This window comes from Neltuma alba, unplaced genomic scaffold (genome assembly GCF_004799145.2).
Source record: "Neltuma alba isolate B1F8T4 unplaced genomic scaffold, ASM479914v2 tig00000912_pilon, whole genome shotgun sequence".
NCBI classification, from domain to species: Eukaryota; Viridiplantae; Streptophyta; class Magnoliopsida; order Fabales; family Fabaceae; genus Neltuma; species Neltuma alba.
In genome coordinates this window covers 125,968-150,912 of record NW_021632253.1, presented here as the reverse complement: position 1 = coordinate 150,912, position 24,945 = coordinate 125,968, and the positions used below count along the sequence as shown (strand labels likewise).

The 24,945-nt window shown below is 33.8% G+C and overlaps 2 protein-coding genes across 5 annotated transcripts; both read left to right on the top strand.

Moving 5' to 3' along the window:
• The first annotated feature begins 989 nt into the window (after positions 1 to 989).
• Positions 990 to 14,901, top strand: LOC114748088 (ankyrin repeat-containing protein NPR4-like). 4 transcript variants are annotated; one of them, XM_028936464.1, is made up of 6 exons: positions 990 to 1,215; positions 1,541 to 1,693; positions 2,145 to 2,225; positions 2,371 to 2,418; positions 2,726 to 2,940; positions 14,234 to 14,901. In XM_028936464.1, the coding sequence occupies exons 2-6, from the start codon at positions 1,630 to 1,632 to the stop codon at positions 14,834 to 14,836; spliced, it is 1,011 nt and encodes a 336-aa protein (XP_028792297.1). In that variant the 5' UTR covers positions 990 to 1,215; positions 1,541 to 1,629; the 3' UTR covers positions 14,837 to 14,901. The 4 variants fall into 4 exon arrangements, with proteins under 4 accessions (XP_028792297.1, XP_028792276.1, XP_028792283.1 ...); XM_028936443.1 differs by having other exon boundaries at positions 2,516 to 2,940; XM_028936450.1 differs by lacking the exon at positions 14,234 to 14,901 and adding an exon at positions 3,240 to 3,888 and having other exon boundaries at positions 2,516 to 2,940.
• LOC114748115 (uncharacterized) lies at positions 11,385 to 13,553 on the top strand. Its single transcript, XM_028936471.1, has 5 exons — positions 11,385 to 11,445; positions 11,527 to 11,837; positions 12,058 to 12,543; positions 12,667 to 12,816; positions 13,094 to 13,553. Exons 2-3 carry the CDS (start codon positions 11,543 to 11,545, stop codon positions 12,429 to 12,431), a joined length of 669 nt encoding a protein of 222 aa, XP_028792304.1. The 5' UTR covers positions 11,385 to 11,445; positions 11,527 to 11,542; the 3' UTR covers positions 12,432 to 12,543; positions 12,667 to 12,816; positions 13,094 to 13,553.
• Positions 14,902 to 24,945: the final 10,044 nt, after the last annotated feature.

Below are 24,945 nucleotides of genomic sequence, written 5' to 3'. Positions count from 1 at the left end.
TTATATATATTAGTTAAATTCCTAATTTAATTTAATTATCATTCTAAATTCTCACAACTCTTATAATCCAAAATTAAGTACTTTAGAACTAATTGGTAATTTTCTAACAAGCCAAATTATTTATTTACATCCCTCAACTTATTTACTTTAATAAAAAGAATTTTCTAAAATTTCTAAATATGAAATTAGTATATTCTAAATTCCAAAAATCACATTTAAAATTTAAGCCTCAAAACCAGACCATCAAAAATTCAATAGTGTCTCAAATATTTATATATATAAATAATCAAACCAAGATTTTAATGGCATATATATGTTTTTTTTTCAATAAATAAGAAACTTTAATTACAATAATTATTTTAAAACCTCTAGTCACTCAATAAATAAAACTAAACCGATTAAAATTTTAAGAATATATCAAACAACCCAAATAAATTATTTAACTTAATTTTAATCGGTATAAATATGATATATATATCATAAATAACATATTTTTTAATTAAAAATTAATTTTTAAATACCAAAATCAATAAATAGACAAATCTAAACCGGTAGAAATGATCTACTATAACAGATCTATAATACTGTGATTAACACTCATCAAAACTAAATACTTGCTCTAAACTCTATACCAAAAATTTTCTCTAAGCAACACAAAATTACTATCATTAGATAGATCTAATTGAGTAGAACAACTTTCATGAAGAGAGTTTTGTAATTAGAAGTAGTTTTACTTACCAAAATGATCTGTAATAATGAAGAGAGAAGGGAGAGAGAGCGACGCTGCGAGCGAGCGGACGAAGCAACGCGGAGAGAGAGAAGGAGAAGAAGGAGAAGACGGGAAGAAGGTAAAAAGAAAACACTCGGGGTAAACTGAAGTTAAAGACCCTAGGTAAAACGGAAAAAATAACAGTTTGAACCCCTTTTTTTTCAATTTTTAAATATTTAAATCCTTGGAGTAGAATTTAAGATGTTACACAATTGCTGCATCCACTGGAGACACTCAAATTGCAAAATGCATGCTTGATAAAAATATAAACTTACTTGGCATTCCAGACTTGAGATTTCATCTTCCTGTTGCATTGGCTATTGATGCTGGCCAGAAAGAAATGGGAAGTTTTCTCTACAAGGAAACCCCATTGGAAGTCCTCAAACCCGAAAATGGCTATCTAGGTTCTTGACTTCTTCGTGCATGTTTCGAAGCTGGTGAACTTGGTAACCAAACTTACATACTACCTTCGTTCCTAAATATAAGAGCTAATTGTAAAGCAAGCATACTATATCCGGTCCTAAGTATAAAAGCTAGTTTGTAAGGTAAAAAACCCTACAAACTAGCTCTTATATTTAGGACAAAAAGTAGTATATAAAAACATATTGATGCCTTCCTTTGTTAGTGGGGTTCACAACTTTATCAACCAAGCAAAATATCGGTAGCTTCTTTCTAGCTAGCACGAATAATTAAGTCAATACTTGTATTCATTTTATTGTCTATCTAATTTTGTTTATTTGTTTGACATCTTGCTATGACTACAATAAACAGATATTGCTCTGCATCTACTTGAACAATGTGAAGACATCATTTTTGCTGCAGACCACACCAATTGGACACCAGTTGCGAGTATAGCAATCATGCCTTCTGCAGTTGAGAGCGTAGTAAGTCAACTTCGATTCTGCAAAAAATGGATTTATCACTGTGAGTCTCATCACTACTTTACAGAATCTATATACTTATTATTACAAAATTTAATGACAAAAAAAGAAGTCTATTTTAAGTTTTCTCCCAGTTTAATTCTGCACATCTCTAATAATCACTTATAACATCCTCTCCTATCTAAATGTGGAAGACTATTAAACTATAAGTCAATAAGGAAGCTTCTCTCAATCTATTGAATAATCACAAGGCCTGTGAAAGAAGTGCAATGGCAGGCCCAACATCAAAATAAAATAAGTTGAAATGAGGGGGCCAAGACCATGTTTGCCTGTGCAGGATTAAATGTCTAGTGATTAAGTAGAATTAAACAGGTGAAACAATGAATGGAATCATTTTTCTTAACTTTCTTTTGTCTTCTAACTACTTCCTAGCTATTTTACCCTAAATGACGCTCATTTTTCTTCATTTCTCTTGTCTCTCTTTTTGGTGGAAGCTACACCCATGCCATCAACCACAACAACCCATAATGTTTATGTGGACATTCAACAAGAAGGCTACGTTAAAAGCATTCAAGGTATTTATACTTAGAGAGATTAATTAAGATATCTCTGAATGTCAACTACTATTGGCTGAGTTCTAAATGTTCACACTTAAGTGGGACCTTTGGCTTATATCCAAATTCCTATTCATATGAATTTTTAACACTTTGCTTGCAACAGGGCATGGTCTACCGCACTGTTTCATCTCAAGCGTCTATAGTTTGTTAGGTATATCATATCATATGCTAACTTAATTTCCTTTAGAAATTTCATACCTTATACCTAGAAATAGTTACACGTAAGTTGTGAATATATATATGTATAGGAGTGAAGGAAATATATGAGCTGAATTTATTACATGCACGAGCATCTCAAATTCTTAAACTACTTTGTCGGAGGGCAACTCTTTTGGATAAGCAGCAACATGACATGGTCATAAATACACTGGACCTTGCGGCCAAAGAAGGGCTTGTTGATTTTTTGTCTGAAGTATCAAAAACAAACCCACAATTAATTCAGTTCACTTCAAGCTCAGGAAATCGGAACACTTTCTTCAGTGCTATTCAACATCGACAAGCTGAGGTTTTTAGCCTAATCCACGAGTATCGCTTCAAGAATTTGATAGCATCAGTGGTAGATACCTCTGGAAATTGCATGCTGCATGTTGCAGCCAAGCTAGTTCCTTCTAATCAACTTAATCGCGTCTCTGGTGTGGCTCTACAGATGCAAAGAGAAATGCAATGGTTCAAGGTTAGGGAAATATATTTATATATATAACTATATATATATAAGGTTAAAGTACAAATATATCTTGAAAGTTTTCACTCACAAGTGCCAGACAACTTAAAAGTTTTATTGGGTGGTGACGTTAACTGTTAACATTTTTAACCGTAGAGAGTAACATTACTATGATTTTAAGCTTTTAACGCAAATTTACACCCCAAAAAAACTTTCAAGTGCCTAGCGTTTGTTAGTAAAAACTTTCGGGTAAATTTTCATGCATACATATATAATTATTTTATGTATTTTTATGAAATAAATGCGTGCAGGAAGTTGAAAGGGTGGTACCTCCTGGACTAAGGGTGTCTCAAAATAGTAAGGGTAAACGACCCGAAGACATATTCAAAGAAACTCATAAAGATTTAAGGGATGCAGGAGAAAAATGGATGAAGGATACAGCATCATCTTGTTCTGTTGTTGGTGCTTTGATTGTTACCATCATGTTTGCAGCAGCTTTTACTGTTCCAGGAGGGAATGATCAAAACACTGGCTACCCAATGTTTTTGAAAGACAAGTTATTTATACTCTTTATCATCTCAGATGCACTGTCATTGTTTTCTTCAACAACTTCTGTGCTGACATTTTTAGGGGTTTTTACCTCACGCTATGCTGAAGGAGACTTCCTCGTATCCTTACCAAAAAAGTTGATCATAGGACTTTCTACACTCTTCTTGTCCATTTTAACCATGATGGCAGCATTTTGCTTATGCATTATTCTCATGCTGAAGAGTACATACTCATGGTCTTATTTTCCTGTCATTGTCATTGCTAGTGTCCCAGTAATCCTCTTTGTACTGTTACAATTCCCTCTTCTTGTCGATGTGATTTCTTCTACTTATGGCCAAGGCATTCTCAAGAGAAATGTAAAATAAACCCTTGGCCATGAAATATATGTATATGCATGCCGTTATTTTCTCACTACCTGTATATTTAATTTCTATTGCGTAATATATGTTTCTTGCACGTTATATATGTATAAAATGTCAGCAAAGAAGTTAATTAAAATTTATGGAAAATTAATTAAAATTAAATAACAAGTCATTAAAATTATGTCCACAGGCCATGCATGACTTCTAGGATGAATTCTCATCAAGCATATATGTATTAATGATTGTATCATTAAGTATTTAATAAAAAATATGATTAGCCTAATAATGAAAATGATTTTTTTGTTTCGGTTTGTCTTTTTCTTACTAAGATTTGTTTTTAATTTTCCTTGAAATTTTAATACATCGGCCGGTAACATTTAATGGGTTCAATATTATTTTGATCCCTCATTCTCGTGAAATGAATCACTTTGGTCCCTCAACTTTTCATTTGAATCAAAATGGTCTTTTGCTTTTGTAAAAGTAAGGTAATAACTTAGTCCCTCTATGGTCTCTTTAAGGACCAATTTGCTGTATTTTTACAGAAATAAGGGACTATTTTTACGCCTAAAGAATATGATATTTGGGTCTAATGTTTGAAGAGACAAGTGGCAAGGCTAAGCTTCAAACATTTGATGATGGAAATATTCAATTAGCATGTCAAAAGAAGACTTTCACTAGAAGAAGAGTTTCAGCCATCAGAGACTATCCTCCTTTGTGTGGACCTATTGTTCAAAGCCGATTTATTATACCATTATAATCCTTCGTTGTGTTTAAAAAATCAAATAGCAAGTTATAAGACCATTGTAATTCAAAGTTGTTGTTGGATTTGTAAGTTTGGGGAATTTTGGTTGTTATAATTATCATTTACGTATAGTCATGATTGGATATAGAGGGAAAGTAGACGAAAATCAGAAAATGAGAAATGAGCCAAAAGCTTTGATAGATAGCTGGCTCCCACTGTTCACGTTTATATAAGGGAAGCGGTACAGGGTAACCAATATACAAGAGCCACGTACTGATACAAGGACATATACAATACAACGGTGATAACTTTATTCTCATCCTACAGCAATGTCTACTATTATAAAATGATTTTATTCTCTAACTCTCTCCCTCAAACGAGACGGGGGGATACACAAACCAAGTTGGCGGCGAAAAGCAGAGAACTGAGGGAAAGTTAAAGCTTTGGTCAAACAGTCAGCTACTTGGCATGGTGAAGGAATATGTCGAACATCAAGTGCTTTCGCCAATACTTGATCGCGAACGAAGTGAATATCGATTTCTATATGCTTTGTTCTCGCATGTTGGACTGGGTTTGCTGCTAAGGCATTTGCACTGAGATTATCACACCAAATAATCGGAGGATGCTTTAAGAAGAGACCCAGTTCAAATAATAAAGAGCATAGCCAGTTGACCTCTGCTGCAGAATCAGCCAAAGCACGGTACTCAGATTCAGTGCTTGATCTTGACACAACTCTCTGTTTTCTCGAAGCCCAATTTACCAAAGTATTGCCCAGATATATGCAAAAACCTGCCATAGACTTGCGATCATCCACATTTGTACCCCAATCTGCATCTGTAAAAGCTGTCAAATGTAGGTTCACAAATGGTTTAAATATGAAGTCCATAGTGATAAGTTCCCTTGAGATATCTAAGTATCCGTTTCACCCCCTGAAAATGAACATCCGTGGGTTTTGATAAAAACTGGCTAAGTTTATTAACTGAAAATGCAATGTCCGGACGAGTTGTTGTAAGCCATTGAAGTGCTCCAATTGCTTGCCGATATTTTGTAGCATCAGTGAGTGGTTCACCATCATAAATAGAAAATTGTCTTCCTGTGACCATTGGTGTAGTTACCGGTGCAGCATCAAGCATATTAAAACGCTTAAGAAGATCAAGAACATATTTAGCCTGATTAAGAAAAATGCCAGAACTATCTCGCACCACCTCAATACACAAGAAATAATGCAAGGGACCCAAGTCTTTCAAAGAAAAGAGAGAATTTAGCCTATGCACAAAGGACCTTAAATAGAATGAATTATTCCCAGTAATCAAAATATCATCAACATAAATCAAAATAAATACTGTGAGTCTGTTAGTGCGAAGCATGAATAGGGACATATCACTTCGAGCATTCTTGAAACCCCACTGCAACAAAGTCGTTCTTAATCTCTCATACCAAGCCCGCGGAGCCTGTTTCAATCCATAAATCGCTTTGACAAGCTTACATACATGATCTGGTCTCTTGGGATCAACAAAACCCTCTGGTTGACGCATATACACATCTTCTTGAAGGAATCCATTAAGAAAAGCATTATTGATGTCCAATTGCCTTACTTCCCAATTAAAAGTGACAGCAATTGTAAGAACAACTCTAATGGTGGCTGTTTTAACTACCGGGCTGAAAGTTTCACTGAAATCAACACCAGGAGTTTGTTGAAAACCCTTGGCCACCAACCTGGCTTTGTGCTTCAACAAAGAGCTATCAGCATTGAATTTTGTCTTAAACACCCATCGGCAATCAATGATCTTTGAAGACCCATCATAGGGTACAAGATACCATGTTTGGTTTCGTTGGAGAGCTTCGAATTCACTCACCATAGCTTGTCTCCACTGAGGTGAAGCTAAGGCTTCAGGAATGCTATTGGGCTCAGCTACTTGAGTTAAGGACTTTGGATCTTCAAAAGATAAAAGCCCAACAAACGGGTATTTGGGCTTGAAAATACCACTCTTGGCTCTAGTGGTCATAGGATGCACATTAGTATTAGGTTGATCTGTGATGTTAGTGGGACCACTTGAAGAAGAGGAAGATGATAAAGAGTTGCTTCCCGATACAGAAGAAGAGACAGCTGGTTGTGCAGTGGTATCATCACTCCTCAATAAATGTTGAGGTATGAAAGTGGCTGGTGAGCTCTGTCTTGGTGAGATAGTGGTGTGTGAGCTCTGTCTTGGTGAGGGAGGCAGCATATCAGATTGCTCAGAGGATAAAGCTGCTGTAGAATGAGGCACGGAGTGAATGACTATGGGGACCACATGTTCACTTTGAATCCCACTAGACTTGCGATTTAAAAAACCTGTTGCAAAGGGAAAAACTGAAGGATCAAAAACTACATGCCTTGAAATGTAAATCCGTCCAGTAGAGCTCAAGCACTTATACCCCTTTTGTTGAGAAGCATAGCCAAGAAACACACATTTTTGACTATGAAACTGAAACTTGTGATTATTATAAGGCTTAAGACAGGGATAACACGCACACCCAAATGGTTGCAAGGATTTATATTCTGGCTCTGTTTTGAAGAGTTTAAACAGAGGAGTGCTATTGTTGAGAACTGGTGTGGGGAGTCTGTTAATTAAAAATACAGCAGCTTGAAAAGCATCAACCCAGTATGTTAAAGGCATGTGAGCTTGAGCCAAAAGAGTTAAACCAGTTTCCACAATGTGCCGATGTTTGCGTTCAGCACGGCCATTTTGTTGAGAAGTATATGGACAAGTGTATCTAAGATTAATTCCATGAGTTTGAGCAACATTAACGAAGGGCTTGTACTTTGTTCCCATGTCACATTGCAGGCTCTTAATTTTAGTTCCAAATTGATTCTCAACTAAAACTTTGAACTGATTGAAAGCATGTATTGCTTCTCCTTTGCTCTTTAGTGGATACAACCACGTGTAACGGCTAAAATCATCAACAAAGTGAATATAAAAACGGTGCCCTTGAACAGATTGAACAGGTGAGGGTCCCCAGAGATCAGTATGAATTAAATCAAGAGGAGCAGAAGCATGAGAGCTAGAATTAGGAAAAGGTAAATATTTAGATTTTCCATACTGACAGGCTTCACAAAAAAGTTTGTCTCTAGACTTGATTTTCACATTACAATCACTTAATATTTGTCTCAAAACTCTGTCACAAGGATGTCCTAATTTACGATGCCATTCAACTAAATCAGAAAAACATGCTTCTGGAGCAAAAGATAGTGTAGCAGCAAAATGAGCTTGAGCTTGACCGTGATTATCATGCCTCATTGGATACATTCCTTATCGTGGTTTCCCTTGAAGCAACACTTGTCCTGTCACTTTGTCCTTCACAATGCAGCCATGATCAGTAAACAAAACATCAACCATGTTATCTTCAATCAACTTATAAACACTCATTAATTTCTTAGTTGCAGTGGGAACTATCAAAATATCATTCAGCTTGAGTGAAGAAGGAGAACAAGGAATAGTAGTTGAACCAACAGCTTGGATTTGAGTTTTCTCACCAGTGCAAGTAAGAAGATGACACTTACCAGCTGGAAGAGTCTTATCTAAATGATCAGAAGATGGAGAAACATGGTAGTTAGCACCGCTATCCATATACCAAGCTGAATCAGAGACGGTACTTGGTGAAGCAAAATAAGCCTGAGGAGAAAAGGCCCCTGATGATGCATTTCCGAAGTCAGTTGGTGGCTGAAAGGAACGATCATAGCGATGGTAACAGTTTGCGACTAGATGACCAAAGCGACGACACAGGTGACAGTAGGGACGACCACCACTTACGCTCCGGAATGAGCGGCCACGACCGCGATTGTTGTTTCGGGTCCCTCGTCCACCACGCCATGAACCTCGACTAGCTTCAGGACGGTGATAATCTCGCTGTGCAACATTAACAGTAGGTTGAATAGTCAGAGATGAAAACTGATTGAGCTGTTCGATTCTGCTTTCAAAAGCTAACAACGAAGCTTGAGCATCAATCCATGTGAGTTTGGGTTGATCAATAAGTTTAACGACTATGGCATTATAGTCTGCATCAAGACCATTTAGAGCTTGAGCAATGAGATCTTCGGTGGAGACAGGGGAGCCGGCCAAAGCAAGCTGATCTGTGAGGTTCTTTAGTTTAGTCAGAAATTCGTCCATACGCAACCCATTTTTGCGTGTTCGCTGGAGCTCCGACTTGAGCGCCATGACTTTGGCTTTGGTTGATGCTGTCGCAAGAGCTTTAGCTCCATCCCAAAGCTCCTGAGCAGTACGACAATGAAAAAGTTGTGCTCCTATCTCCATGCTCATTGTATTTCTAAGCCATCCAACAAGTAGTCGGTCAACAGCAGACCATTCTTCATAAGCAGGATTGAGTTTCACCTCAGCACCTTCTGGGATGAACTTCTGTGGAACAGGGCCGACTCCATTGACATGAGTTTCAAGTTTGTTCCCTTCAATAAAAGGTAGAATAATTGACTCCCAAAATAAATAGTTCTCTCGGTCCAACTTGACTGAGGTAGCTTGATTATGAAAGAGGGGATTAGTTTTGGAAACAGTATTGACAGTAATGGTGGTAGGTGTATCATTGGTTCCGGTGGAAACAGAGTCCGACATGTTTGGTGAAAAAGAAAACCCCTGGCTCTGGTACCAAGAGGGAAAGTAGACGAAAATCAGAAAATGAGAAATGAGCCAAAAGCTTTGATAGATAGCTGGCTCCCACTGTTCACGTTTATATAAGGGAAGCGGTACAGGGTAACCAATATACAAGAGCCACGTACTGATACAAGGACATATACAATACAACGGTGATAACTTTATTCTCATCCTACAGCAATGTCTACTATTATAAAATGATTTTATTCTCTAACTGATATTGTTATATCTTTCTAAATTTTTTTTTTGGTTTTATCATTGCAGTGTGACCTAATGTTAAATTTTTAATTTATTCTAATATTCTAAGCTTCAGTACATCAAATGAATTCATTTCTTTTTGTTAACTGATTTAATTTAACAACTTTTGAAATATGAAAATATTTTTTCATGGTAATCTAGGCAGATTTTTCAGCCATAGTTGCGCCTCTAATATGTATGATCATGGCGGCCCCGCTGAGAACATTCTTCCCTGAAAGCAGCTTATGATTAAATTCGCTGTAGATTGATTGAGTCATTAGAGTAATGTTAATTCATCATATATCAAATGCAAGCTTCGATCCTGTTTCAATTTTTATCTCAATCCTGCTGAATCAAGTGGAGGGAGAGTGAGTGTGATATCAAGTTTTGAATTTTCGTGTATATGATCACTACTACTCGTCATCTTTGCTTCATATGATATTTAAATTAATTAATAGTAATATATATATTTGATGAGTGTAAAAAAATTTGATTTCACAAAAAGGGGGAAATTTTAACTTAGAGTACCTGTTACTAATATTTCTAATGATTGGTGATAATAAATATATCAATTAATGACACCTTCATAATGATGCTTCAAATTATCATAAACACATGTAATAATCTTCCCAAATACAGAAACACAACAATATAAGGTTTGTGTTCATGGCTTCAGTTGGGCTTGTTTGCTTGGCCCCGTAGACTGTATATTTATGCTTGTTGTCCTTTCTGATGAAATCCTTAACTAAGAAAAAAACGCTTTTTGCACTACTTTGTAAATTGATTTTATAAAGAAGTTGTTTAAATTCTCAGTTAATTTTGTATATTAAAATATGTTTTAGTGGTTCACTCAAAAATTAAGAGCAACAATAAATCATTTATTTTACAAAATCATATTTGCATAATTTATTTGTTCAGCATTTGTTTTATCTTATTTTAATTAATAGAATGTTATTCACTGATAAATTATTTTGATCTCAGATAGCACTATTGACCCTGCGCCTCCAACTAAAGAGTGAAGGCCCTCATTACTAATCAGAGTTCGTATGTATATTTTGGAACAACTGCTAACTAATATAAATCCAAGTATACACTTATATATGCGTCTACTTTCGTTACTTAGATACCCCATGTAATCGATATATAAGGGGGTTCCCCGTGCTCTTTTATTATTTTGAATAAGTGATCATTAATGTCTTAGCCGAACCGCCTTATATATATATATATATATATATATATATATATATTTTGGTGAACGAACCGCCTTATATTTTTATGACAAGGAATTTGTTCACGTATGATTTAGAATTTTTATATCCATGCTCAAGAGTTTTATATTAATTATGATATAATCAATGGTATTATAATTGTTATGTCAAGTGTTTATTAATAAGTTTTAAACCTTAAGGAATGTGAGTTTTCTCATATTTTATGCCGGTCACCCTAAATTTTTAGAGCATGACGAAGACGAAAGTGATTGATTGTTTATAACGTAAGAAAAGAATATATATATATATATATATATATATGTTGCTTTTTTTAATCAAAGATTGTTAACTTGTACTATTTCTGCTTTAATCTTAATCATTAAAATGCAACGGAATGCTGATTAGATAATTCTATGCAAAAGTAACTTCTGACTAAGACAGCTCGATACACAAACCAGAATTTAGCTAGGATGATTGGCCAACTAAAAAAAAAAAGAAAGAAAGTTTTGGAAGGATTTATAAATTAAAATCAGAAAAAGGATGAGAATATAAAGATAACGTGAATGTGGGTGCAGGTATAAAGTCAATGATTCATAGCAAATTACACGAGCAACCACACATTCCTTTTGCTCAATAAAATACTATACAATGTTCGTACGATTCTCAGTTTTGGATACAAGTGCATTAACTTGACCTCCTTGTTTGTTCTAATACCGTTAATGCTATAAGAGTTTGGGTCGGTACATATTCTGAGGTTGTAGGTTTTGCTTCACAAGGTACGTACGCACGTAGGTCTAATTTGAAGAATTATATTGCATGTAAATATGTTCTAATTATGAAACGTTCTCCAATTGCAGATTGAGTGAGTGAGTTATGGCTGAGACGTGTGTTTATAACGGCAGAGTTATAGCTCCACTTACGAAGGACAACTCTAGAGTGTGGTTTAATTTGGTTAAAAACTATCTGATAGTTCACCATCTTTGGGGAGTGATCATTGATGATACAGCTCCTCATCAAGATGATCCTTCCTGGAGACAAAAGAATGAAGAAGCATTGCGCATCTTACGCATCACATGCTCGCCGGAGACTCGCCGCCTGATAGAAGGAGTCTCTGAAGCCAAGGTTGCATGGCACATTCTCCATGACAGATTCGCCCACAAGCCATCTGGTAACCTCAATATATGCTTTATGATTCAGTTCTAGTTAATATTTTTTGGCCTGTTTGAAATTTAAACTTTTTTTTTTTAAAATACAAATTTTTTTAACAGGCTTTAGCCCAGGCCAAGCTAGTGTGATTAGAAAACAATTCAATTAGGAGATACTCATATGGAAAAGTTAATTACCACTCCTGCTAATATACATATACATACATCAATTGTTGGTTACAGTGAATGTAGCAGCGACTTCTTTTGATGTGAGCATTTTGTACAATGCTATATGTGCTAACAACTGGGAGGCAGCAAAAGAATTCCTTGAGCGACATCCAGGTGCCTTGACTGCAAAACTTACAGCTACAAATGGAACACCTCTCCATGTGGCTGCACTTTTTGGACATTTAGAAATAGTAGAGGAGTTAGTGAGATTAACTAGCCCAGAATTCCTTGAAATAGTTGATGATTATGGCTCTACTCCACTTGCAATTGCTGCATCTACTGGGGTCATTCAAATTGCAAAATGCATGCTTAATAAGAATAGAAACATACTTGGCATTCCAGACTTGAGATATCATCTTCCTGTTGCATTGGCCATTGGTGCTGGTTAGAAAGAAATGGGACGTTTTCTCTATAAGGAAACCCCATTGGAAGTCCTCAAACCCCAAAATGGCTATCTAGGTTCTCGTCTTCTTCGTGCATGTTTCGAAGCTGGTGAACTTGGTAATTAAACCTACCTACCCAGCCCTTGATGGGAACAGATATTATTTCTCTATCTAATTTTGTTGGCTTGTTTTTTCTTATCTTCATTTCACAGCTTGCCATGACTATATATAATAATTACAGATATTGCCCTGCATCTACTGGAACAATGCGAAGACATCATTTTTGCTGCAGACCATACCAATTGGACACCAGTTGCGAGTATAGCAATCATGCCGGCTGCAGTTGAGAGTGCTAGTCAGCTTGGATTTTGGAAAAAATGGATTTATCATTGTGAGTCTCTCACTACCTTTCAAACATCTTTCTTTACAGAATCTACATACGTATTATTACAAAATTTAATGAAAAAAAGGTACGTGCATTTTAACTTTTCTCCAGTTTAAATCTGCATGTCTCTAATAATCTCTTATAACATCCTCCCTGATTTAAACGTGAAAGACTGTTAAACTAAGTCATATAGTAAGGAAGTGTTTTTCTATCCATTTTTTTGTTTTACCTTAAATGACGCTCATTTTTCTTTTGTTTCTCTTGTCTCTCCTTTTGGTGGAAGCCATACCTATACCATCAACTACAATAACAGATAATGTTTGTTTAGACATTCACCAAGAAGGCGAAAATAAAAGCATTCAAGGTATGTATATATGCTTAGAGAAAGCACGTGGGGGTAAGAAAACCCAAACTTCTAAATTCTCTCAAATGATTTGAAAATGAAGTGAAATATGAATTTTTAATACTTTGCTTGCAACAGGGCATGGTATACTGCACCGATTCATCTCTAACGTCTATACTTTGTTAGGTATATCATATAATCCTTTAGATATTTCATACATTGTACGTTTTCAAATATTTTAAGCACAACCTCGAGATAGTTACACATAAGTTGTGAATATGTGCGTGTGTGTGTGTGTGTGTATATATAGGAGTGAAGGAAATATATGAGCTGAAGTTGCTTCATGCTCGAGCATCTCAAATCCTAAACATAGTTTGTCGGAGGGCACCTCTTTTCGATAAGCAACAACATGGGATGGTTATAAATACACTATACCTCGCGGCCAAAGAAGGGCTTGTTGATTTTTTGTCTGAAGTATCAGAAACCAACCCACAATTAATCCAATTCACCTCAAGCTTAGGGAATCGGAACACTTTCTTCTATGCTATTGAATATCGTCAAGCTGAGGTTTTTAGCCTAATCCACAAGTATCGCTTCAAGAATTTGATAGCATCCGTGGTAGATACCTCTGGACATTGCATGCTCCATGTTGCAGCCAAGCTGGTTCCTTCTAACCAACTTAACCGCGTTTCCGGTGCAGCTTTGCAGATGCAAAGAGAAATGCAATGGTACAAGGTTAGAATATCTATGTAGATATATATATATATATATATATATAAGGTTAAAGTACAAATTTGTTCTAAAGCTTTTACTTAAGATTGCTGGGCACTTAAAAGTTTTTTCGAAAGCAAACATAAAATTTAAAGTCATAGCAATATTGCCTCTTGCTATTAAAAAATTAACATTAATTGTTAACATTTTTAACCTTGTAGGGGGTAATATTGTTATGTTCGGAATAAATTTGCGTAAAAAAGACTTATGGTTGCCGAGCACTCCTGAGTGAAAATTTACTGAGCAAATTTACACCTTAACACATTCTTATATAATGATATTTTATTTTTATGAAATAAATGTATGTAGGAAGTTGAAAGGGTGGTACCTCCTGGACTGAGGGTATCTCAAAATAGTAAGGGTAAACGACCAGAAGACATATTCAAGGAAACTCACACAAATTTAAGGGATGCAGGAGAAAAATGGATGAAAGATACAGCAACTTCTTGTTCTGTTGTTGGTGCTTTGATTGTTACCATCATGTTTGCGGCTGCTTTTACCGTTCCTGGAGGGAATGATCAAAACACTGGCTACCCAATGTTTTTGAAAGACAAGTTATATATACTCCTTGTCATCTCAGATGCGCTGTCATTGTTTTCTTCAACAACTTCTGTGCTGACATTTTTAGGGGTTTTTACCTCACGCTATGCTGAAGGAGACTTTCTCATATCCTTACCACAGAAGCTGATCATAGGCCTTTCTACACTCTTTTTGTCCATTTTAACCATGATGGCAGCGTTTTGTTTATGCATTATTCTCATGCTGAAGCATACATATTCATGGTCTTATCTTCCTGTTATTATCATTGCTAGTGTCCCAATAACCCTGTTTGTGTTGTTACAATTCCCTCTTCTTCTTGATGTGATTTCTTCTACTTATGGCCCAGGCATCTTCAAGAGAAATGTAAAATAAAACCTTGGCCATGAGAGTTTGTATGTGCATGTCGTTATTATAGCACTCCCTATGTACTTAATTTCTATTGAATAATATATGTTTCTTGCAAGTGATACACACACACACACACACACACGTAGACACACATACGTTCAAATGTTTATCTAATGATTAAAAAAGGAAGACATTGAAGAACAATTTTGCAATTATATTTTACTGTCTTGAACAATATTATTTTGTTTGCCGAAAAAAAATTGAGAAATGTCATTAGTTATAGTCTGATGAGACAATTCTGGGAATTAAAATGAATTTAAAAACAAATGTGTTATCTTATTTCTAAAAATAGTATCACAAGGCTAAGAATATAATTTAAGATATTTGAGAAATAGCCAATAAAATTTTTCATGTAAAATGACCTGGAATTGGAGGATAAATTGCTCATATCCCATGCCCTATATGCCTAGTGTGCAAACGCGCATCAAATTTTAATATTTGTAAAGTATACATTTAAAGTTAGCGTATATGTTTAAAAGAATCAAATTTTCTGTGGTCCCTGCCTAAATTTATTTATAATCGCATAGACTCTTGCTGCATAGATTTTTTTTCTGCGAAAATTTAGGAGGCCGGAAAAAATGAAGGACGGTTCTTTTTTTTTTTTTTTGTGCCTGAGACAACATCTAGAGTTAACAATGCTTTTTAGAAAGTTTTGTGGTTTATATCTCTCCCAGTTAAGTACCCTTTGTTCGTATGAAGGCTTCTATTTAAGGCTTTGCCTTCTATTGATATTTTGCGAAGACACTATCCCAATGTTCCTATCTTATTTTCTTGAACAAACATTGAAGTTATTAGCTTTTTCCTGCATCTTTTTCTAATTTATTTTATGATTTCCCGTATAATGTTTCCTTTTTTTTATTGACATTATTTGTCTTTTTATCAAAAAAAATAAAAATTTAAAATATATATAGTAAGGTATACAATATATATTTCCTGAATTTAAAATATAAGTTTTTTTTTTTGCCATCTTAAAATCTAAGTCATTATCTGTTTACTTTTAATTTACTATAATTTTTTTATTTTATAAATATATCATATTAATAATTAAATATGGTTGAATCATAAATTGATTCTCAAGATCTATATAAAAGTACTAATTAATAAAAATACTTGAATATGCGGTTTTTTTTACACAAAAGAAAGAATTTTTATTAAAAGAAAAACTACAAGAGTTTACATATCACATTCAGGCCATAATAACTAGCCTATTCCAGCGAGGCTGATAGCACTAGATCCACAACCATTACTAATAGAGAGTACAGCAGTAGTATTCACAGCATCCTTCTCCAAAATCCGAAGTAAATGAGATGGTGCTTTAATAAGTATCCCATTGGTAGCCATCCCATTTTTTGCACATGCTGCCAAGTGGTTCGCAGCATTAATTCCATCTCTAGATACTAAAGAGAGTTGAATATGAGGTCTTGCCGTTAGCCGTTGAAGAATATCAGACACCACATCCTTACATTGCCATTCAATGCTATCAGAGGAACAGTTAATCACAGTTTTATATAACTCAAGACAGTCAGTCTCTAAATTCATCTTCTCACAATCAAACTGGTCACTATAAAGGATAGCATCTCTTAATGCAAGGCATTCTATATGAAAGGGGGAAGTTGCTCTCAACTTTTTACAAACACAACCAAGTTGAATACCATTATGGATTCTGCATAGAATACCAATACCAGCTGTTTTGAATTTTGCATTAAAAGCACCATCAAAGTTTATTTTCAAGGAGCCAACATGCGGTGCTTTCCATAAAATCTCTCTTAAAACATTACTACTATTGCTAGTTCGTTTCTGCACAGTATAATTATCTCTTGCAGACCAGACTTCATTTGCTAACAAGGATGCCGAAGAAACAACCTTCATTGGATCAATTTGAACTCCTTGGAATATAAAGTCACATCTAACCTTCCAAATTCCCCAACATAAAGCTGCAATAAAAGATCGATCTTTGTCATGAATGTGCTTATTATGAAGGGAGACTTGCTCCAACTACTTGAATATGCGTTTAACCAATCCTTTTGACATTTTATATTTGTTTTAGTAATGAATCTATTATCCATGGCCCAAAAAAAAAGTAATGAATATATTACTAATTGTTAATTATATTTTAGTGCTGATTTTAAAAAGAAGATTATCTTACCAATTTTTAGCGAGTTAGCGCCTTAGTCCAAACGGATGGTAATCTGTGATGTTGGGTAATTAGTCTTGAGGTTCCTCTTTATTTTTATTTTCATAATTTAATCAAGGGTATTTGTTTTAGAGACTTAGAGCGTAAAGTTTTCATCTTTCCCAATAAATGTGCTTCCTAGTATTCTAACTTGTACTCTCCTCCTTATGAGAGTAAAGGCCCTTATTATCTCAACTAATAACTTGTTCGTGCAGCTTTTTTTGTTTTCCAAAAAAAAAAAAATTAGTCACCATGTTTTCATCCAAATAAAAAAATTAAAATTGGGTAAGGGTCCTACTTTGTAATTTGCACATTAAAATAATTGGAATGGCTTGGTGGTTGTACCTTATTGAGGTGTCATCCTTTCCCACCAATCAAATATTATCTTCCACCATGAGGGAGACAAAAAGAACCACCTTTCTCTAATTTTGCTTCCCTCAAGCGTTCATTTCGAAATTGGTTCACTTCATTCTCATCCACACAACTCTGAACTCTCTCATTCGCAATATCAGCCATGTCTGGTGCTGTTGCAGCAGCTTCCTCATCCTCAAGCTCTACCACCTTCTCTTCCTCTTCCAACGACCATTCCATGAAAATTACTCAACTCCCTCAGTAGTTCAAGAATAGCCGTCTCCTTAATCCTTTATCTCGATCCCAGGTATTGTTCATTCTGTTCACTGTTGCCCATTTGAATTTATGATTTTCTTGGTTCTTTTCTCTGAAAAATGTCTTTCCATGGCATTTCACATCGTGAAGTCAAAAGGGTTGTTTGGGATTCCCTTTTTATGGTTGGGAACACGAAAGGTTCCACCGTTCCTAGAAGAAGGCTTGTGATCGTAGTTAGAGCTGTTGGGGCTGCAAAGACCGTTGAGGTTGAGGATGACATGCCATTTGGCCTCACCTTAAGCCAGAAATCTGGTGGCGGCAGCGTCATCATTGTGAATAACTTGCTTGTTTTCTGTCTTTAATGGGAAATTTTAGCCAGTTTGGTGATTACTGTTGCATGTCTTTATCAGATTGTTTGGGCGGCTCATGGAAATTAAAGCATATACACCTTTTTAATTTAATTTTCAATCTAAGAGGAAACATACATGTCAATTTGTATGTTGAATTTGCTTATTCTTTTTGGTGAGTACTACCAAGTGACTAATGACTCCTACAAGCTTTCCTCACATGCGATGCGGACTAGCTAAAGTCGACAGAGCACACGCAAGTAATGGACTCCTCCAGAAAAGGGGTTTGCTATCCCAATGGGTTTATTACAAAGTATCCTAGCAAGTATGCTGCTCTTGGAGTATACTGCCTCATGATGCTCCTAGGGTATCACAAAATAAGGGTATATTACCCTCTCCAAAGTGACCTCATAATAATTTTCTCTAACCAAAAAACTAAGAAAGATAAGAGTATGAGGCAATGCGGCCATAATTGGATCATAGCAGCAAATTCCTACAATAATTAGGAGGCTCATATATGAGTATACTCTTTTTTCTCCTATTTATAAGGTAGAGAAAAAATGTTTTATTTGGTCATATTTATAAGTCACTCGATTAAATTTTTAGCATGAATGTACTAGTTTACTCTTCATTTATCATTATATATGATTATTGATTTGAAAAATGTACATATTAAATAGGAGTACAATTGAAAAATTATTACATTTTAAGACAGATTGGTTTGTGTAAAACATATTTAAAGTTATTTATAAATAAGATTAGAAGAGTAATACTTTGTATCCATATTATGAGAATGATTAGCAAGTCAACCAATACAACTATTAATTTCTTTTAAAAACATTTTTTATACAAATTTCTTGTGAAAAACATGCTTACGAACATCCTTATTATGGGATAATGGGCTATTTGTGATAACACTTATTATAAGAGACAACTTTTGGACATGGTTTGTTACTAGTTATGAGAGATACATTGGCGAGGATTCTCCTCTTTTTTTTTTCATGTTATTCCCATTTAGTTACTTATATAGTTATATTAATATCATTGCGCATCAAGATAAATTGTTTAGATGATAATTTCTCTCTCTTACGCTCTCTCCTCATAAATAAGGTTATTTAAAAACAATTATATATTCATTATCCATTTGTCTTTAATTAATTTTAATCAAATTTTTTATCAACTTAGTTTCGTTAATTGTCTCTTTTTTTATATTTACGATTTTGTTAATTATCTCTTTTAAAAATTAACAGAACTATGTCATCGAAAAAAACAGAGATAAAAATCAGTGCCTATGATGAACTAATAAAAAGAAATTGTACATAAAAAAATTAAATATATATAATAACAATGTGCATAAATATAAAAAAAATACCTAATTCTCATCTGAAAATGAATGAATGCTCTTGACAGACATAGTCTCCTTTGTTATAAAAAAACAATTACTAAAATCACACAATCCAAATGTGAGTTAAAGTTACTTAAAAGTAATAATGTCCAGGATATATGTACATATTTTTTTAATTATATCCTTATTTATAAAGAGAGTACATGAGAGACTATAAGTAAAACTGTGAAAATTGACTATAGAGAGGTAATGAGTAACATATATTTAATAAGAGTAAAAGTGATAAGACTAGTTTAAAATTTCAGAAAAAAGAATTTGTTTTGTATATTTAGGATACTAAAATGAAAAAAGATTTTAGCTATAAATCACGTCTTTTTAATAAAATTTCAGAAAAAAGATTTTAGCTATGAAAAAAGAATTTGTTTTGTATATTTACGTTCGTTGGGCCCCAAAAAAAAAAAACAATTAGCTGTAAGTCACGTTGCATACTTGCATTTCATTCTAAATATATAATAATAATAACATAATAAAAGTAAGTGACAAGTGGAGGGCTCCCAAAAAAATATATTATGTTGAAGACTCTGACTAATCAAATTCAGAAGACTTATTGTTGATGTTGTCTTCAAATATCAATCCATATACTACCTCCAGTCCTAATTATAAGATCTAGTTGACTAAGTTGAGGAGATTAAGGAAAGAAGTTAAGTTAGTTATTTGTAATAAATATGTGTTATCTTTCCTAAAATATTCTTGCTAATCAAATATATTAGCTATAACTATCATTGCTAGAAAGACTATCTTGGAAAATATATATATAAATATGAGAGACAAATGGATTGGAATATTATATTTAGGACCAAAATAAAAATCAAATAAGGTTTTATATTAAGAACAATAGGTAGTAGCTCTCATTACTTCTTGCGCTCTGTGCTCTGCTTCCTCTTCTCTTCTGAATAATCTCTTTTGTTCTCTCTTCAAGGCCGAAGGAAAAAGGATAAAAATGCATAACGTATTTGCTTTAATAGTGTTCTCTATTTCGTTCTGTTGTTCTGTTGTTATATTGATTTACAGAGAGGTCGATTTATCTCTTTTTAATGGTGATCTTTATTATTCAAATTTATTCTATATAGCTTAATATGTTATAATTTATAAATATTTTATTTTAAAATTGTGCAAAATTAGTGGGAGACTACTTGTTTCTTTGAGTTGTTTGCCTTCAATTGTGTTCTCCAGGCCAACTTTTTTTCCCCTTCATCAATTGCTTGAATCCCTTTTATGGCTGAGCATCTTATACGCCTCCAAAAAAAAAAAAAAAGGGCTTGCCATCATCAAAAAGCTCTGGCAGTTATCTGAAAAAGAGGAAATCAAACTATACATCTTCATATTACACTTGCATCGCTGTTTTACAATAATAATCTTTCGCAAGTCCTTTACAATATGATAAGCCAATGTTTGAATCTTGAATTTCAGTGGAAGAGGTATTCATATTTAATACCCAACAATAGTGCCTTGAACATGATTACTTTTAATAGGATATATGTGGCATAGCAAAAAAAAAAAAAAATCTTTCGTCCTTTCTAATTTTCACATTATATTGTATAGCGAAAAGTTTCTGAAAAAGGTGCAAAAGGATCTTACGTAAAAGAAAACTGATTAAATTATCGTTCTAATAATCAATGAATTCATTGTTGATCGCTTTAGTCTCACATTTATGTACTTTTTTTTTTTGCCATTATGTATTATATACTTTTTCTCCTATGAATTTTGCACCTTTGTATATATGTATCTGCTTTTTTGCTTAACTATGCTCTTGTGTTCTAATCCAGGCAAAATTAGGGGGGAAAAAAAAACAAAAACAAAAGGAGACTTCTCTTGGCCGATATCCCCAAGGAAAAAAGCAAGAATATATGTGTTTTTTTTTATTTGTATATTCTGTTTCTGTCATTTTTATTAATTTATTATCGTTTCGTTGAGCTCTTGAAGATTGTATTTCTGACAATTATATTTTTAGGATTTTGATTATGACTTCTACGCAAAAGTAAACTTGTTAAACTGTTGCCTGTAGGCGCATGCTTGTCTGCTCTTATTTGATGAATATGTCATATTTGGGGAATTTAAGGCTCAAGTTTTCTTTCTATAGTCTCATTTCGAGGATTAAGATGGTGTAATTCTGACTGTCAAAATGATTATGGCAAGTAGTTTATGAAGTTATTATCGAATAAGGTCGTATGAATTTTTTTTTTTTCATGTCAAAATGAATATGCGCATGAGTTTTTTTCACGTGTGATGTCAACTGATTAAAGTTGGCAAGGTACACACAAGCAACAGTATTTTAGTGGGTATGCTACCCTCAGAGTACATTGTCCTGAGATACTTCTAGAGTGTCATAAAATAAGAGTATACTACCCTCTTCAAAGTGCCAATCATAGTGCACTCTCAGGAGGTAAATTACATGGTTAAGAACAACTGCCAACAATATCGCCTCCCCATTATTACAGTTCATATAAATTTCACGACCAAGATATTCCTCAATTCAAAACAATATTATCATAACATCATTAGTTCAGCTCAATAGCCCTTACCACATATACAGAGCAGTAGGGTTTTAATTCGTGTCATAACTACAAGAGGAAAGTACCAATATGTGACAATAAGTCATACCTCTCGTATTCATAGTTCCAAATCACAAAATCATGAGAAAATCAGACAACCATGGCCCTAGATCTCTTGTTGCGACGAACCCCTTCCCTTTGAATGTGGGGAGAGAGGAATCTCCCCGCAGTGCCTAGCATTGTTAGCTGCGGCCAGCTAATCTTTTGATCACCAGTTCCCTATTCAATTTTTCCTATTTCAGAACATCTAAATCTCATCATAAAAGTTATTTGGGTAGAGGCTACCTTTGGAGGAACCAACAGCAGAAATAAGTAAGAATTTCATGTTACTTGAACTCTGAGAATAACTTCTGAGATAACCAAATTGCTTCTCAAATGTTCTTCGAGTATTTAAAGTTACTCTAAGACAAAACATCAGGTTGCTAGATTAAAAGACTGATGAAAGATTCCCAATGGGTTACCCTAGAACCCCCATCATGTGGGAAGGAGGGAGAAAAAGAAAGAAAACAAAAAGATTAGAGTCACCTACTGTTACTAACAGAGTTCTCAGAATTTTCAAAAGATTGCTCTGGGTTTTTCCTAGCAGATAAACCTTACTTTTTAAACTCTTAAACTCCAAAAAATAAACCCTCTTCGGTATTTAAAATTTCAGTCGTTTGTCACAACGAACTTGCTTTAATGAAACACCGCGCTTTAGTCGTTTGCCATGGCTATCCTTAGTCCTCATCGCAGTGAGTCCTAAAAATTTATAAAATTGCTTACTATATGGTTGACTTTTCTCATACGAATTTCAAATATCTCTCATTTTTTAGAAATTTAAAAAGGCATAATTAACTCTTTATGTAAATACATTGGAATTAGCAAAAATGTATTTAATGTTGAGACATATCTAAACAAGATCTTACAAAAATTATCGAATTAAAGAGGGGTTTGACAACCTTTATAACTGCTTAACAAATTATTTTCACAAAAGTTGAGACAAAATTTCTCCTATATAAATACTACAAAATTTCTGTCATAAATACCTTATGCTCTATAAAATCATTCCTAAGAAGCTAATCCCAATACCTCCTTAATTCAAATTTTGGAATCTAATTAAAAGGATTTTTTTTCCAACCTATAAAAAGGATTGACTGGAGTACATAGTAAATTTTCAAGAAGAAATAGTACCACTTTGGTCCCTAATATACATCAGTTGGAACACATTCTCAAATACTAATTGATAAAAATTTTTAATTTTATTCTTATTAAAGTTTTCTCTTCCATCTTTCCCTACTTTCTCTCTTTTAAATAAAAATTAAATAAAATAAATTAAAAAAATAAATATTAAATATAGTGCAAATGACTTGTATCTAGAATAAAAATCTCTAGCAAGCGACTTATACTTTGGACAGGACTGAATCATGGGATTCTTTACAGTCACCATGTGAGGTGAATATGATTTTTTTTTCTTTTCTTTTTTTATATTTTCCAAGCGAAATAAAGAAATAAAGGGACGCGCATGACGCTAAAGGATTACGGATGCCGATGAATCATAGGATTCTTTACAGTCACCATGTGAGGTGAATATGATTTTTTTTTTTTTTTTATATTTTCCAAGCGAAATAAAGGGACGCGCATGACGCTAAAAGATTACGGATGCGGATGATTTTTGTCCCCATATGCCACTTCGGTCTACGACATGGTCCTCCCAAATGTTTAGAAGGTAAAACCATAATTTGGATAGGATGTTATCCAAACAGTATTAATTTTGGACCAATAATCTGAAACTATAATTTGAGTCAAAACCATAGTTTTAGAATCCAAAACCATGGTTTTAAGAGAAGTGAATTCATTTTACTTCTAGCTCAAATTAGAGAGTATGATTGTGCTTATGAGAGTAGATCTCAACAATAACATGACTTCAACATCCCTCAATTATTTTATTATAAACATATTTAATCTTATATCTTATAAATAGATATATACATATTAATTATTTATTAATTACATTATCTTATGTATTATTAATTATATTGGTTAAAAATATATTATTAACAATTTTATTCCTTCAAATTAAAATATATCATAAAATCTATTTTTATGTAATTATCATATTAACTTATATTTTTTTTAGTAATTTATATATAAAAAGTGCTTCTGATAACAATTATCAAAACACTTTCACTTCTTAAAATCACTTTTTCACAAAATTTATTCTTCACAAAATCTATTCTCCAAACTATTTTTTTGTTTCATCCAAACAGCTCCTTGAATACACAAACGAAACCCAAAAAAACAAGCAGTTGACTGGTAGATGCTCCCCTGGCTCCATAATAACACATGCAATTTTTTTTTTTTTTTCAAGTGAAAAAGAAAATATATGTAAATTAGGACAGCTGTACAGAGTCTACAGAACCACTAACATCTAAGCTTCAGGATTGACAGTACCAAGGAGATCCCAAGCAGAGATGGTGTGGCGTACAATGGTTTGAACGGGAAGAATCATATCTTCAGGCAATCTAGTTTCCGGCAAGAAAATATTTCTATTTCTATGTTCGCATAATTTCCAGACAAGAGTTCCGAAACGAAGATGCCAACGGACCCCCCGTGCAGCGAGGATCGAGGTTCCAGCAGAGCCTCTTTTTTTTTCTTTTTTTGTGAAGGGTGAATTTCATTTTTATTTTAGTTTTAAATATAAAATTTTAATCTATTTTATTTTTTATATATATATATATTTTTAAAATAATTATTACTGAGCATCGCATTGGCTTATATGATTCCGAAAGATATTAATATGAACAATTTTGAAATTATATTTCACTATCCTTACCAATGTTATTTTGCTTATTGTTAGTAGTTCTAGTCTGATGAAACAGTTCTTGGAGTCAAAATGAATTCTAAAAAACGTGTTAACTTGTTTCTAAAATTAGTTTCATAACGCTAGGATATAATTTAATATATTTGAGAAATAGCCGATAAAATTCTTCTTGTAAAATGACGTGGAAGTG